This window comes from Neovison vison, chromosome 4, assembly GCF_020171115.1.
Source record: "Neovison vison isolate M4711 chromosome 4, ASM_NN_V1, whole genome shotgun sequence".
Classification (NCBI taxonomy): domain Eukaryota; kingdom Metazoa; phylum Chordata; class Mammalia; order Carnivora; family Mustelidae; genus Neogale; species Neogale vison.
Window position 1 is genome coordinate 228,506,710 of NC_058094.1, and position 15,514 is coordinate 228,522,223.

At 46.2% G+C, this 15,514-nt stretch overlaps 1 protein-coding gene across 1 annotated transcript; it reads left to right on the plus strand.

Moving 5' to 3' along the window:
* Positions 1-300: 300 nt before the first annotated feature.
* On the plus strand, positions 301-12,716 carry HTR5A (5-hydroxytryptamine receptor 5A). Its single transcript, XM_044244660.1, has 2 exons — positions 301-1,104; positions 12,149-12,716. Exons 1-2 carry the CDS (start codon positions 361-363, stop codon positions 12,479-12,481), a joined length of 1,077 nt encoding a protein of 358 aa, XP_044100595.1. The 5' UTR covers positions 301-360; the 3' UTR covers positions 12,482-12,716.
* The last annotated feature ends 2,798 nt before the right edge of the window (positions 12,717-15,514 follow it).

Below are 15,514 nucleotides of genomic sequence, written 5' to 3' on the forward strand. Positions count from 1 at the left end.
TCTGACGCACCAGCACCCCCTCCGGCACCCACAGGCTCCGGGGGCGCCCAGCTGCCCCCCGACTTGGGAGATGCTCAGCTCTGGGTGACCAGACTGCAGTCCGTGCCGGGGGGGAAAGCCTGGGCATGTGACGGCTTCGGAGGGCCCCGGCTGCGCTGCGAGACGCGGTCCAGCAGCCTCCTCTCAGCCACCCCGTCTCCCGCGTCTGCTCGCTGGCAGGAGGTTTCGTAAACAATCCCCAGAAACCCCGCCACCAGCCAGAGGTCGCAAACACCCCGAGTGGCTCCGGGCGCAGGGGCCACGACTGTCTTCCCGAACGCCCCTTCTGCACGCACCCCGGGCCGGTCTCCTGACCCAGCGATGGATTCACCTGTGAACCTAACCTATTTTTTTCTCTCCACCCCCGCCCCTTCGGAGACCAACCGCAGCAGCCTTGACGCCGAAGACCCGCGCCCCAGCCCGCCCCTCCACTCTGTCTTTGGTGTGCTTGTTCTGACCTTGCTGGGCTTTCTGGTAGCTGCGACGTTCTCCTGGAACCTCCTGGTACTGGCGACCATCCTCCGTGTGCGCACCTTCCACCGGGTTCCGCACAACTTAGTAGCGTCCATGGCCATCTCGGACGTGCTCGTGGCGGCTCTGGTCATGCCGCTGAGCCTGGTGCATGAGTTGTCCGGCCGGCGCTGGCAGCTGGGTCGGCGGCTGTGCCAGCTGTGGATCGCGTGCGACGTGCTCTGCTGCACCGCCAGCATCTGGAATGTGACCGCCATCGCGCTGGACCGCTATTGGTCCATCGCGCGTCACCTGGAATACACGCCCCGCGCCCGCAAGCGCATCTCCAATGTTATGATCGTGCTCACCTGGGCACTCTCCGCGGTGATCTCGCTGGCGCCGCTGCTCTTCGGCTGGGGGGAGACGTACTCGGAGCGCAGCGAGGAGTGCCAGGTGAGCCGCGAGCCCTCCTACACCGTGTTCTCCACCGTGGGCGCCTTCTACCTGCCGCTCTGCGTGGTGCTCTTCGTGTACTGGAAGGTCTACAAGGCCGCCAAGCTCCGCGTGGGCTCCAGGAAGACCAACAGCGTCTCACCCTGGCCGGAGGCTGCGGAGGTGGGTGTTACAGAGATCCTTGAAAATACTTTACTTGCATTCGTTCAGGCTTTATCTCCAGCACACGGATGCCAAAGTTTGTAGAAAGTGAGGTTTTCGTTTTTTGGCGGGGGAGGGGAGGGGAGAAGGGGGGAGGACAGATGGTAACATGACTTGGCAGAAAGATTGCTCAACATCAGGCAGAGCAGATTAATGTTTTAGGCCAGTCTGCTTTTTTCTTTGCAAATCAAAGCAACTAATCTTGCAAAAGCAGAGTATCTCCTGGCTTACCACCTGCTGTTCTGCAGTGTCCTTATGAGGCGTTCACCCATTTCAGAGCCTGCTTTTGTTAGACACTTCCACTGCCTCTGTGTTGCCTTCTGGGTCTGTTTCCAGCCCCATCGGGCTGTTTGTGGGCAGCAGAGGGTCACTTGTTGGCCTTCCCAAACAAGCGACAGGAGGAAATTAAAAATCTAAGGCAGACAATTCCCCAGGCCTTTGCAAGTAGCCTTTTCTGTGAGACAGTAGCTACGCAACAGTGAAGTCTCTTATCCTGTCCTCTTCCACCATGCTTTCCTGTTTGGTTGTTAACCCTTACTAATCCAGCCCTGTGACTGCAGATTCAGGAAATGCACGACTGAACCACTGGGTGTGAAGACAGCTCTCCCCGTCCCAGCTCTCACTGCCAAGGTCTTCCCTTGAGCCCAATTCATGTATTTAAGTTAGGTCAGAAGTCTACACAGCCCCAGTTTCTGTTCTTGGCTCTGAAAAAACATAAATTCTATTAAGCATTTTAAACCCACACTGTGTATGGGCTTGGTGCAGGGAGTGAAGAATGATAAAGACATCATCTCTCCCAGGAAGAGCTCCCTCTAGTGAGGGCGATAGACACTCTGGTGAGTGCTGTGATATGGTTGTGTTTTGGGATCAGTAGCTAATTCCAGCAATAACCAGTCAATCAAGCTCAGAGGGACCAGAGGTGTAGGTAAGGGAGAAGAAAGTGCGTCCTTCTAGAAGAGGGAAAAGGGAGTCTGAGGCTACCTGTCCTTTCATCCAGAACAATGGCCTCAAGCAGGGGGGGATTTATCCCCTCCAGGGGCCATTTGGAATGTCTGGAGACGTTAAGATTTGGGGGGAAAACACTGTATAATGCACCAGGCAGTCTCCCCCAACAAAAAATTATTCAGAGCAAAATGACAACGGTGCTAGATTTGGGAAACCCTGTGCTATTAGATTTCAGAACTGAACGAGGAGTGCCAATGGGGCATCAAACTGCCCGGGGCTTCCACACGCGTGACGACCCACCCCAACTCCAGGCCAGGAACAAGAGCACTGGCCACCTTCAAGGGTCTTCCTCCCACAGACCCTCTTCTGCCAGGATGCTTATCCAGGCCAATGGTTTACAACCAATGCCAGACACAGGGTGACAAGGAAAAGCAGTCACAGTTCCGTCTTGTGGAATTTACTGCAAAGTGATGCAGCCTTTCACTGCTCTGCTCTGGAGAGAACATTAGCAAAACATTTTGACATTGTTCTGCTTTTATATGGTTTTTTTTGCACCATTTTATTTCCTCTCTCTCTCTCTCTCTCTGCCACATAACTTAAGAAAATAGGGCCGTTGGTTTGCAAGACCTTCAAATGGTCCAGGGCTCTACTGTTACTGGGAAGGGTGAATTACAAACCAGGTCTCCTGCTTTGTCCCTGGTAGCAGGTGCCAAATTTTCCATATAGAGTCCTACCCCCAACTGGCTGTGTTACCTAGGGAAACACAACACTTTTTCCTTGCTTCTTTGTCTGCTAAGTTTTCTTCAAATACCTACTGAGAGCCTAACCTCTGTCAGACACTGGGATGGGAGCGGGCCACAGGAGAGACGGGCCTTGCCCTTGACAAAGCATGTCATCATGCACCACTACTAAATGTCTGGCATAAAAAGATCATGCTGGATTTACTGCTGACTAGTCTGAGGCAGAGCTCTGCAGGCCAGCCACAGTCTCTAATCTTAAATGGCATTTTTGGGAAGCAGTGGAGATCTAGGGGATGTTGGGGGAGGTGACTTCATCTGCCTGAATCTTTCTTTATTTTTTTATTTTACTTAAATCCAATTCATTAACATAGAGTGTATTATTAGTTTCAGAGGTAGAGGTCAGTGATTCATCAGTTGCATGCAATACCCAGTGCTCAGTGCATCACGTGCCCTCCTTCATGCCGTCACCCGGTCACCCCATCCCCCACCTGCCTCTCCTCCAGCAGGCCTCTGTTTGTCCCCTAGAGTTAAGAATCTTTTATGATTTGTCTCCCTCTCTGATTTCATCTTATTTTATCTTTTCCTTCCTTCCGCTATGATCCTTTGCTTTGTTTCTTAAATCCCACATGTGAGTGAAATTGCATAATTGTCTTTCTCTGATTGACTTATTTCACTTAACATAACATCCTCTAGTTTCAGCCACATCATTGCAAATGCTTAAGGTTTAATTTTTTGATGGCTGAGTAATATTCCATTGTTTATTTTTTTTTATATTTCTTTAAGGTAAATTTTAATTTTTTAATTTTTTAATTTTATTTTTTTCAGTGTTCCAAGATATTCCATTGTTTATATATACACCACATTTTCTTTATCCATTCATTTGTCAATGGACATCTGGACTCTTTCCATAGTTTGGCTATTGTGGACGTTGCTGCTATAAACATTGGGGTGCAGGTGCTCCTTTGAATCACTACATTTGTGCCCTTTGAGTAAATACCTAATAGTGCAATTGCTGGGCCATAGAGTAGCTCTATTTTCAACTTTTTGAGGAACCTCCATATTGTTTTCCAGAGTGGCTGCACCAGCTTGCACTCCCACCAACACTGTAGGAGGCTCCCCTTTCTCCGCATCCTCACCAACACCTGCTATTTCCTGACTTGTTAATTTTAGTCATTCTGACTAGAGTAAGGTGTTATCTCATTGTGGCTTTTTTTTTCTATTTCCCTGATCCTGAGTGATGTTGAGCATTTTTTCATGTGTCTGTTGGCCATCTGGATGTCTTCTTTGGAGAGCTGTCTGTTCATGTGGTCTGCCCATTATTGACTGGATTTGTTTGTTTGTTTGTTTGTTTTTTGGGTGTTGAGTTCTTTATAGATTTTGGATACTAGCTTTTTATCTGATAAGACATTTGCAAATATCTTCTCCCATTCTGTAGGTTGTCTTTTAGTTTGTCGACTGTTTCCTTAGCTGTGCAAAGCTTTTTATTTTGATGAAGTCCCAATAGTTCATCTTTGCTTTTGTTTCTCTTGCCTTTGGACGTGTCTGGCAAGAAGCTGTGATGGCCAAGGTCCTAGAGGTTGCGGCCTGTGTTCTCCTCTGGGATTCTGATGGATTCCTGTCTCACATTTGGGTCTTTCATTCATTTTGAGTTTATTTTTGTGTATGGTGTAAGAAAATGGTCCAGTTTTGTCCTCCTGCATGTAGCTGTCCAATTTTCCCAACACCATTTGTTGAAGAAACTGTATTTTTCCATTGGACATTCTTTCCTGCTTTGTTGAAGATTAGTTGACTATAGAGTTGAGGGTCCATTTCTGGGTTCTCTATTCTGTTCCACTGATCTATGTGTCTTTGTGCCAGTACCATCCTGTCTTGATGACCACAGCTTTGTAACATAGCTTGAAGTCTGGAATTGTGATGCCTCCTGTTTTGGTTTTCTTTTACAGCATTCTTTTTTTTCTACTTAAGGTCTTCTGGTTCCATACAAATTTTAAGATTATTTGTTTCAGTTCTCTGAGAAATGTTGATGGTATTTTGATAGGGATTGTATTGAATGTATAGGTTGCTCTGGGTAGCACAGACATTTTAACAATATTTGTTTTTCTAATCCATGAGCATGGAATGTTTTCCCATTTCTTTGTGTCTTCCTCAATTTCTCTCGTGAGTACCTTATAGTTTTCTGAGTACAGATTATCTCCCTCTTTGGTTAGGATTATTCCTAGGTATCTTATAGTTTGGGGTGCAATTGTTAATGGGATTGACTCCTTAATTTCTCTTTCTTCTGTCTCATTGTTTGTGTATAGAAATGCAACTGAATTCTATGCATTGATTTTATATCCTGTGACTTGGCTGAATTGCTGTGTGAGTTCTAGCAGATTTGGAGTCTTTTTGGGTTTTCAACAAGAGGATCATGTCATCTGTGAAGAGTGAGAGTTTGAGGACTTCTTTCACAATTTGGACACCTTTTCTTTCTTTCTGTTGTCTGATTGCTGAGGCTAGGACTTCCAGGACTATGTTGAACAGCAGTGGTGAGAGTGGACATCCCTGGTCATGTTCCTGACCTTAGGGGAAAAGCTGTCAGTTTTTTCCCTGTGGGTTTTTCATATATGGCTTTTATGACATTGAGGTATGTTCCCTCTACCCCTACACTGCAGAGCTTTAATCAAGAAAGGATGCTGCATTTTGCCAAATGCTTTTTCTGCATCTATTGAGAGGATCATATGGTTCTTATCCTTTCTTTTATTAAGGTGGTGTATCACGTTGATTGATTTGCAGATGTTGAACCACCCCTGGATCCCAGGAATAAATCCCACTTGGTTGTGGTGAATAATCCTTCTAATGTACAGTTGGATCCTATTAGCTAGTATCTTGGTGAGAATTTTTGCATCCATGCTCATCAGGGATATGTTTCTGTAATTCTCCTTTTTGGTGGGGTCTTTGTCTAGTTTTGGGATCAAGGTAATGTCAGCCTCACAGAATGAGTTTAGTTCCATTTCTATTTTTTGGAACAGTTCCAGAAGAATAGGTATTAATTCTTCAAATGTCTAATAGAATTTCCCCTGGGAAGCCATCTATCTCTGGACCTCTTTTTTGTTGGGAGATTTTTGATTACTGACTCTATTTCCTTGTTGGTTATGGGCCTGTTCAGGTTTCTATTTCTTCCTGTTTCAGTTTTGGTCGTTTATACATTTCTGGGGACTTGTGCATTTCTTCCACCTTGCCTAATCTGTTGGCATATAATTGCTCATAATATTCTCTTATAATCATTTGCATTTCTTTGATGTTGGTTGTGATTTCTCCTCTTTGATTCATAATTTTGTTTATTTGGGTCCTTTCTCTTTTCTTTCTGGTAAGTCTGGCCAGGGGTTAAAAGAAGGGCTTCTGAGGGATGCCTGGGTGTCTCAGTTGGTTAAGCAGCAGACTCTTGGTTTTGGATCAGGTCATGATCTCTTGGTTATGGGATTGAGCCCCACGTTGTGCTCTGCATCCAGTACAGAGTCTGCTTTGGATTCTTTCTCCCTCCCTCTCCACCCCTTCATGTTCATGCTCTCTCTCAAAAAAATAAACTAAATTTAAAAGAGAAAGGCCTCTGAAATTACTTTATATAAAGTATTTTATATTTTTAGGTTTTAAATTTTCACAGCTGGATTAGATAGCCCCTCCCATTTCTATCCTTCTACTTGTAAGCATCTGCTTTTCCCCTTCTGAGGGGACTCCAGCGAACTTCACGCTCTGGGTCAGATTTCTGGTCCAGGACAATAAAAACTTCTTTCAATACTCTCATGAAGCTTTAAGTTCTATAACAATTTTTATGTTTCCTTTCTCTCTGAAGTTTAGGAAGAATCTAAGTTTTAACTGTTAACTGAACTGCAGGCCAGGGTTTTAACTGAAAATCTATAGGTTTGACGTCTTACCTGGCACTTATACTGCGTGACTTTGCTTTTTCTGAGATGCCCCTAAAGACAGGGCATTTAGGAGTTCAGGTGAAGCTTAACAGAAACATGCAAGACCTAGGTCTGCCAGGCAGGTGTGTTTGGGGATGTCACAAAACCTTTGAGACTACTTTAGAGTTAGAATTTTGCTTAAGACCTTAACATCCCAATTAAAGAAGCTGTTAACTGTTTAGTATTTCTCTCTCCTCTAAAATGATTTAATTTATTAATTTTGGCTTGGTCAGAAGTCCCTTATGAAGATATTAAAAAGGCATAGAGGGCACGGATTTCATGGAGCACTGGGTGTGGTGCAAAAATAATGAATACTGTTATGCTGAAAATAAATTTTAAAAAAAGGCATTTGTCAAGAAAAGGACAAGAGTTAGGATTATAGGGTAATTTAAAATAGGAAGTCAAAGTTCTTAAAGGGGAAGTTCAAGACCTTGGCTTAGACAAACCATGACACACAAGAAAGAACCTCCAAGAGCCATATGAATAATGTCTCAGGATCCCTGACCAGAGGCTGACAAGGCGCCACACAGTCACCAGCCCAACACTCACTGAGCTGGAATACAAGCGAAACAAGGTGACATTCTTTCCCAAACTGAGACCCAAAGCAAAGCTTGATTCATTGCTTTCCATAAATTGGTCTTGGTTCTAATAGTCCTCAAACCATTACCTTTGGCTCTGACTTGGAATGGATTATCAAGGCAATGCCTTATAGAACAATCCTTTATACACTCAACTGAAAGAAAGACTCTCCAGGAGAAAACATTTAAAAATTACCAGTGAAACAAAGACTTTGCACGTATGGACAAATAACAGCAAAAGCAAAGCAAGTAGCAGGAGAATAAGTACATTAAGGGCATAAAAAATATTTGCTAAATGGTACACCTCCAGGACGAGCGATCTAATGGCCTTATGCAAAGATCTAAGTCAATTACCAAATGGCATACATCTCAATGAAAGGTCTAGTCACTTGATACAAAAACCTAAGCCTGAAGACCTTGAGGGAAGGCACTTTTGGTTACAAGTCCTAGGATAACGAAATGCAGAGAACAAGAAGAGCCAGTGAGACTGGCTCCCTGGCTGCAGCTCCTGAGGGCAACTGGACTTTAGGGCCCAGAAAATACACCTGTGGTCCAAGCATCCTGGGAGCAGCTTCAAAATGGCACACTCTAGAGCTGTCTAAGGGGGATACAAGCACTGAACAGAATCTGAGATGGAAACACAAGCCAAACCTGCTGCTTACCACAGTAAGACAGAGACACATTTGTCAGGTACTGTCTCTAGCGCAGGGCAGAACACCAGCCATCTCTGGGCCTGGGGACAGCATGGAGTTCAGGAACTGGAGGGCAGTCAATGGATATGCCCTTCAAGCGGGGTTACTCGGTGACACTGCCGTTGATTGGCGATCAGAGGAGCGTTTATTGGGGTGAGTCTTACCCTAGTTGGCATGGGTTAGGGTAGGACTCAACCATGGATTGGTTGGTTTACAGGTTTGTATTCACAGAGGTATATGGTCCCTGATCAGCCAGAGATATTTAAACACGTGGCAAGGCTCCTTGTGACCATAGCTACAGAAGAACCATCTTTTCCTAAGTTAGTTGGGAAGTTTGAGGAACGTTTACACTCTTCCCCTTGTGAAGCCGTCACTCAACATGCAAGACCATTTCTTGCGTGAGCATCCTGCCTCATCTGCCTGTCCTCTGTTCTCACAATGGTCTGGTCTAACTTGCAAATCACCCAAAACAACCCTTTTGAGGTAAGGGTGTTCATCCCTGAGCTTCATACCCATTATGGATGGTAATCTATCGATTATTTGTGATATTAATAGGAAAGTGCAGCCAAATGGTAGAGGAAATTAAGGAAACACATTAGAGTTATGATTAACTGGTGAATTATGATTTAGCACACAACCATTTTGGAAAGATGAGAAGTCTAACATGTAAGCCCATGACCCCCAAAGAACGCATATATGTGGAGAGATTAGGCTAATTGTTCACTTAGAGAAATTTCATAAGCGAAGTGATGGGCATTGAGGGCACGTGCTGTGATAAGCACTGGGTGTTACAGCAGCTGGGGAGCTGCTGAACACTAAAAATTAACAAATAAATAAATGATAACAGTGTTATAAAGATAATTAGGAAAAGCCTAATTTGGCTTGAATGTTCACTTTCCTTTACCCTACTACTTCTTTTTCTGTGAATCTTCTAATGAGCATGTTGAGTACTTGGTAGAGTAATTCATAGAATTCAACTCTCCAGACTCGGTTAGGTGCCTGGTTGCTATCATTGATTAGCAAGGAGCAAAGATCTAAGGAGTCCCCAAGTCAGAAAGCCACAGGTGAGCCACCAAGAGACATGAGACAACTAGAAACCGAAAACCTCCCAGACGACAAAGATCCTCCTCCTAGCAGGGCCTCTGCTATCCCAGAAGCACCATTTTAAATCAGTGACCCTCTTTCTTCTGACCAGTGAGTTGGTGTTGAATGCCACACCAGGAGAAGTGTCAGTGCTGATCAACATTTCACACTGAGGTCCTAAAAATGTGCTTTTCTGAGACACATGGAGTTCTAGGACTCACCGATAAACAATTCCTGACTCCAAGCTAACCATAAAAAGAAAGTAACTAGAAAAAATATTTAACTTGAGTTTAGACTAGAACCCTAAGGGGTTCTCATGGAACACGGCAAGAATTGTTGAAACATGACACTTGAATCTTTGTTGGAAGGACCCGTGGATGTGGGCCCCCACCCTGCTGTACTAGTAACTCCGTGAGAAAGGAGTATGAATCTAACACCTGTGAAAGAACATTCTGCTGGGACACCCTATTGACGTGGGAGAAATCATCCTGAAGACAAACTTAGAAACACAATACCTGGAACCTGTTTGAGAACACACTTCACTCACCAGGAGAACCATGACATGGAGGAAAACCCTTGCAGGTCCAATGAATGTATGTTCTATTTGGGAATAGCTCTTCCTCTGTAAGAGCCTGTAATAGGCTGTACCAGAAGAACACGAGGTTTTATAGTATAGTTGCCAAATAGTCTTTGAATCAGGGCTGCACGTAAGGCACTTAACCTCCCTTTACAAGAACCATGACTGAAGCCATGGGCTTCCATGAAACTGTCTTATAATACTTGGGCTCCCTTTCCTGAGACTCATTTTTATAGAAATACTCAAATCCTACACTTAAATGTAAGTCATACACCTGGACGAGCAACCACTGTGGTCCCATCCCTCAGATGAATGATGAGCTACATCCTGACATGGCAGCCCTTTTGGATATAGGACGGGATCTGAGTGTAGGGATCGGCAGGATCTCAAGAGAGGCAGATGCTCTGAGTGTCCATCACTAGGAAAGAAGATGGCTCTCCAGAATGGAAACCTTGCAGCCTCTTCCATTATGCAACAGGAAACTCCTGCAAAATGAATGTGCAACTTTGGGGGTCTACCTCAGCCTTAGAGAAGGTTGGCTTTACATTGGTAGTTTCGTTGTGGAGCTCATTCTGTCTTGTAATGGAAAGTTGAGTATATAAAGGACTGAACGTGGGCTTCTGGAGTCAGTCTGCAAAGGCTAATGACCACAGGGAAGGCAGACATGGAGTCGTGGTGGGAGAGGCTGGTCGGGTCCCAAGAGTGCGCCATATCTCAAAAGCCAGGATATCTGGGTGTGTGTTGCTATGTTTATTTCTACTTTAACAAAAGTCTAGTTTTAGTGTTCTGCCTTCATATCAGCTGTGCTGTAGAGAATTAAGGGTTGGGTGCAAGGGAGTCACAACCCTGAGTGGCCAGTGTTACCACCAAAAAAGTGCTGGGAGGGAGGAGAATGGGGGCGGGGCGTGGTTTAACGGTCAGGACCAGAATTCTCCTTCAGTTGCCATCTTTGGAAAATGGGGGGAAATGTCTTCCCCGATGCCATTTTAGGATTGAGTTTTATTAAAAATTTGGTGGGTTTCCCTGTTTTATGCTGAAAAATGAAACTATACATTGTGTTTGCATTTCCGTAAATGAACTCCCTGCAACGCACTACCAGATATGTGCCAGTAATCTGAGAAAGCTTTCCATTGTGCTATCTCGGGGTGAGGCTGGGCTGTAGAAAGAGAGATTTTCACATCTCATTTCATGTCTGCTGTGAGGGGTGCAGCATGGTGCACTGTTTGTTCCAATAGTGATGATCTTTTCAATTGTGCAAGAAGCAGTGTTTCGTTGTTCAAGGAAATGACAGGAAGGCTATCGTACAAACTTAATAATTCATATGTCAACTAATATCGCTTTAACCATAGTATTCCTACGTACGCCTGATATTTTATATGACAGACAAGCCGATATCTTTTGACTCCAATTTATGGATGTAGTCATGAACCTGGTAGGTGGTTTATGTTGACGAGAATGACCTTCCGACTTGTTCCTTTACTGGAAAGTTTGTGTGCTGCCTGAGAGAGAGCTGCGTAATTCTCCTTTCCAGACGCGCTGGGGTCACAGAATGCTGGTGTTGGGAAGAATAAAATCTAATATCCATGCAGTCTCAGCTACCAGCGAATGCTTGATTAGCCCAGAAAGCCTGCCTGGGCCGGTTAGCTTGCTAGTTTAGTAAATCTACCCACTGTGATGTCTCCGTATTTAGGCTTTTTGTCAGATATTCCTTATTTCAATTCCCCAAAGATGGAAGAAAAGGACTGGAATGGAGGGAAGAGCCCCTTTCCCAGAAATCCCATGTCTCTGGAGAAGGGACTGGAATGTGGACAGCCCAGTTCTGTGGAAACCTGTCCACAGGGGACCTGGGAGCACCCAGCTGGGGAGAACCTAAGAGTCTGGAGTCTGTTTTCCAAGAACGTTGGGGAAAGGCAAGGACACAGAATAAGCCCCGAAGGAGATGTTGTCCTGGTGAGTGAACTGTCCCCAACAGTCATAGGAAGCTGACACCAGAAGAAATTCTAGAAAATTCCTTCAGGGAGGATTCACATGCGCACAGAAAGCTGTTAAAATTTCAGGAAATCAGGCTTTTATTGCCCAAGGGGTTGGTAAGGATTGAGCACGCTTTTGATTACTCACGGACCTTTGTCAGTAAGTTATGTCCCGCGTGACGGATCTATTTCTGTTTTCCTCACTGAATAGACAGCAACAGGGAGTTCATCTTTGCCACATTTGTTAGAGACGCCCCCGTTCTCCTTCCCTTTCTAAGACGTAAGCGCGCGCCGCGGTCCCATCCCCGGTTTCCATAGCTGAGGGTGGGCTCCACAGGCTGCCAGTTTCCCGCGCCCGACCGTCAAGGACTTCCTCTTCCGAGGGATGGGCAGGAGCCCAGCATCAGTGTCCGGTTCAGCTTGCACAGGCCTGATGGGCCCAAGGAGCCCTTCATGGAGCTTCTGCTGATCTTTTCCAGGCAAAGACCCCTGCGCAGCAGCCCCAGATGGTGTTCACCGTCCGCCACACCACTGTCACCTTCCAGACAGAAGGGGACACGTGGAGGGAACAGAAGGAGCAGAAAGCTGCCCTGATGGTGGGCATCCTCATCGGGGTGTTCGCGCTCTGCTGGCTGCCCTTCTTCACCACGGAGCTCATCGGCCCTCTCTGCTCCTACGACATCCCCGCCGTCTGGAAGAGCATCTTCCTTTGGCTCGGCTACTCCAACTCCTTCTTCAACCCGCTCATCTACACAGCGTTCAACAAGAACTATAACAGCGCCTTCAAGAACTTCTTTTCTAGGCAACACTGAGCGTGAGGCCTGGGCAGGAAGGGACAAGATCCTCGAACTCAGTGAAATTTCCAGCTCCGTCTGCTTCCCCGTCCCTACCCATGGACCCCTTCCACATGCAAGAGGCACGTCCTCCAGGCTCTCCTGGGTCATCTGCAGAACTAGCCCTCACTTCCCCACTCCTAGGTAGGAATGTGGTCTTCATAGGCAGTTTGGGTGCCCTTTTTTTTTCTTTTTCTTTTACAATTTTTTTAAAAATTTTATTTATCTGACAGAGATGACAAGCAGGCAGAGAGGGAGGCAGAGAGAGAGGGAAGCAGGCTCCCTGCTGAGCACAGAGCCCGATGCGGGGCTCGATCCCAGGACCCTGAGATCATGACCTGAGCCACCAAGATGCCCCTGGGTGACCTTCTTGATCTAACTTAATCTGTTATTGTTCACTCTGCACCTAACAGCCACAGACTTTGCCCTCAAAATGCCCTTCCCCCTCCCCCCAATCCACTCCAGCCTGGTCGTCGTCCTGGCCCCAGAGAAGTCAAACAAGGTAAAGAGAAGAAGGAAATCAAGCAACGTGGCTAGAAAATGATGGAGAAGAAGTCAGAACGGGGACACCGGAGGGGTAGGAAACCATAATTCCCAGTTTTCTGGTACAGTCCCTAACTTGAAATTTCGTTCTGTGGTCCTGGTAAGTATACCCTAGTACTTATTGTGTACGTCTCAGTGTTTGGCTACAAGATACTGTCTCTAACCCTACTGAAGTACATAGCCACAGCACAGCAGCTGTGAATATTGTGGCAACCATGCACGTGTGCTCTGTGCACACGCGTGCACTCACACACACACAGCTATGGAGGAGGTCAAGGTTCCGCTTGTCTAGTTTATTCTAAAATTCAACCCATCAACTTGGAAAGGAACTAAAAATCAAACACCTCTTTCCATTCTGAAGCAACTGTACAATCTGCTGGTTTTGTAGAATCTGTCGAATTTACTTATTTTCTATGGGTTTTAGTTGTATGGAATTTATTCAGATGTTGCAGGACAAAGACCTCTATCCTTGGATCCTGGGCGTCCAGGAAGCCTCATGACGTGGGTGGTCGATCTCAGCACAGCTTCACAACCGAGGACCGTGAAGGCACGCTCACCAAACACGTCAATTTACAGGGACAGTTGGTTAATTCGCTTTTTATTGGTGTGTGAATCCCACTAGCAACTAGTGAGAAAGGCAGAAGCACACTAAAATGTGGCCTCAGTCCCTTACAAAACGACACCTTTCTCTAAATGAGTCAACAACTAGATGATGATAGAGCAGTTATAGGATCAGAGAAAACCCAGGCCGTCAGTCAAAACTTTGAAAAGGTCTCGGACAATAAAACTGACTGTGGTCCGCTACGCCCCTGATTCTTGGAATGCATGAATTTAAAATTATGTATGATAATCACCTTTGAATTATTATAATAAATATATGTATGCTTTTGTTTATCGTAAATTATATCAATTGAGATTTCAAAAAATAGTCTACGGCCATACCACCCTGAATGCGCCTGATCTCATCTGATCTCGGAAGCTAAGCAGGGTCGGGCCTGGTTAGTACTTGGATGGGAGATTTCAAAAAACAGGAAATTTGTGTTTGCTTGTATGCTTGGTTGGAAGCTTAGTCTTGCCCTTACTGCAAAGTCTTTCTCCAGGAATGTGAGTGAAGGAGAAAGTGTTGTACATCTTTTGTGAGGTTGTGACTGACATCGCTAAGTACAGACCTCAGGTCGAGAAGAATTTACTCAGAAACATTCTCAGATTTCTTTGTCCTTCTGCATTTATCACTTCAAGTGCCAAACCCATAAATATCTCAAAATACAGATTGTTGAGTTCCCTTTCCTGCTATTACCTGCAACGACAGAGGCCACCAAGTCCTATGAGACGCTGGTGTGGTAATAAAGAAGGGCTTCCAGAATTCCGCTAGTGCCCGCAGCGGACGGAGTCACGCACAGACACTGCAGAGAACCTGGAGATGCGCCATCAGAACCAAGGGCAAACGGTTAACGTCTATTCTCTCTGAAAGTGCATGTGAAATTCTTTACTCTATGCCATAATTTCAATGTTTGCCTTCTTGTCTTTAAAGAAAAGGGTTATTTCCTTCGAACTTTTCAGTAAAGTGAGGCTTTCAGAAAACGTGCCACATCAGTCTGGTGGCTTCAGTAACCTCTGGACCCCCCCTCCCAATCAGGGTTCTACACACCTTGTTGGAGAGATACGTTGTCATAATATCCATTTCAATCTCCTACCCAGTTATTACTATCTTGTGAGATGCGTAAGGCACGGGACTGTTCGTAGGTCTCTCACACTTCCCAGACGTCACTTAAGTCACTTAAAGTATTCCCGGTCCGGAACACTCTACAGACCACCCAGAGCTGGGGACACCGTCCGCGAGAAGGACCAAGTGGCAACAAAGGAATCATTTTGCTTCCATTTCAATACCGAAGGCTGCCGACCACTAGGTAGGAAATATTACAAAATGCAAATGGTGGTCGAGGTAGGCGTGTCGGGGGCATTTCGTCCCCTGCGACTCCGTCGGCCGCCCAGCGCTGACCAGCAGTGTCACGCTCAGTTCTGTCCGTTCGCCGGGCTGGGGTCCTCGCCCTCCTGAGCGGCCCCTGAGTGACGGGGGCCAGGTCAGCTCTGAGGACCACATCCTTCGTGGGTGGCCCGCGTCTGGCCACCATGAGGTCACCCAGCCACACACCGGCGTTCTGTCCTGTCCTGCCCTCTGCATTCAGAGCTGCACACTCTTCCTGACTCCTCTCGGGTGCAGAGACATTGTCTCTGGCCATACAGGTGTCTCTGTCGACAGGAATGAAGAGGGTCCCAAGCCCCGACCAGACGGGCACACGCTGCGGGCAGTGGCTTTCCACAGGACAGTGTCTCCAGGCTCCACCGTCTAATTTCTCTGGGGGTGTTGTGGGCTGAGTCGTGTCCCCCCAGAATTCGTATGTGACGCCCTAACCCCCAGCCCTCCGGGCGTAACCGGATGTGGAGGCGATTACGGGAAAGTGAGGTCCC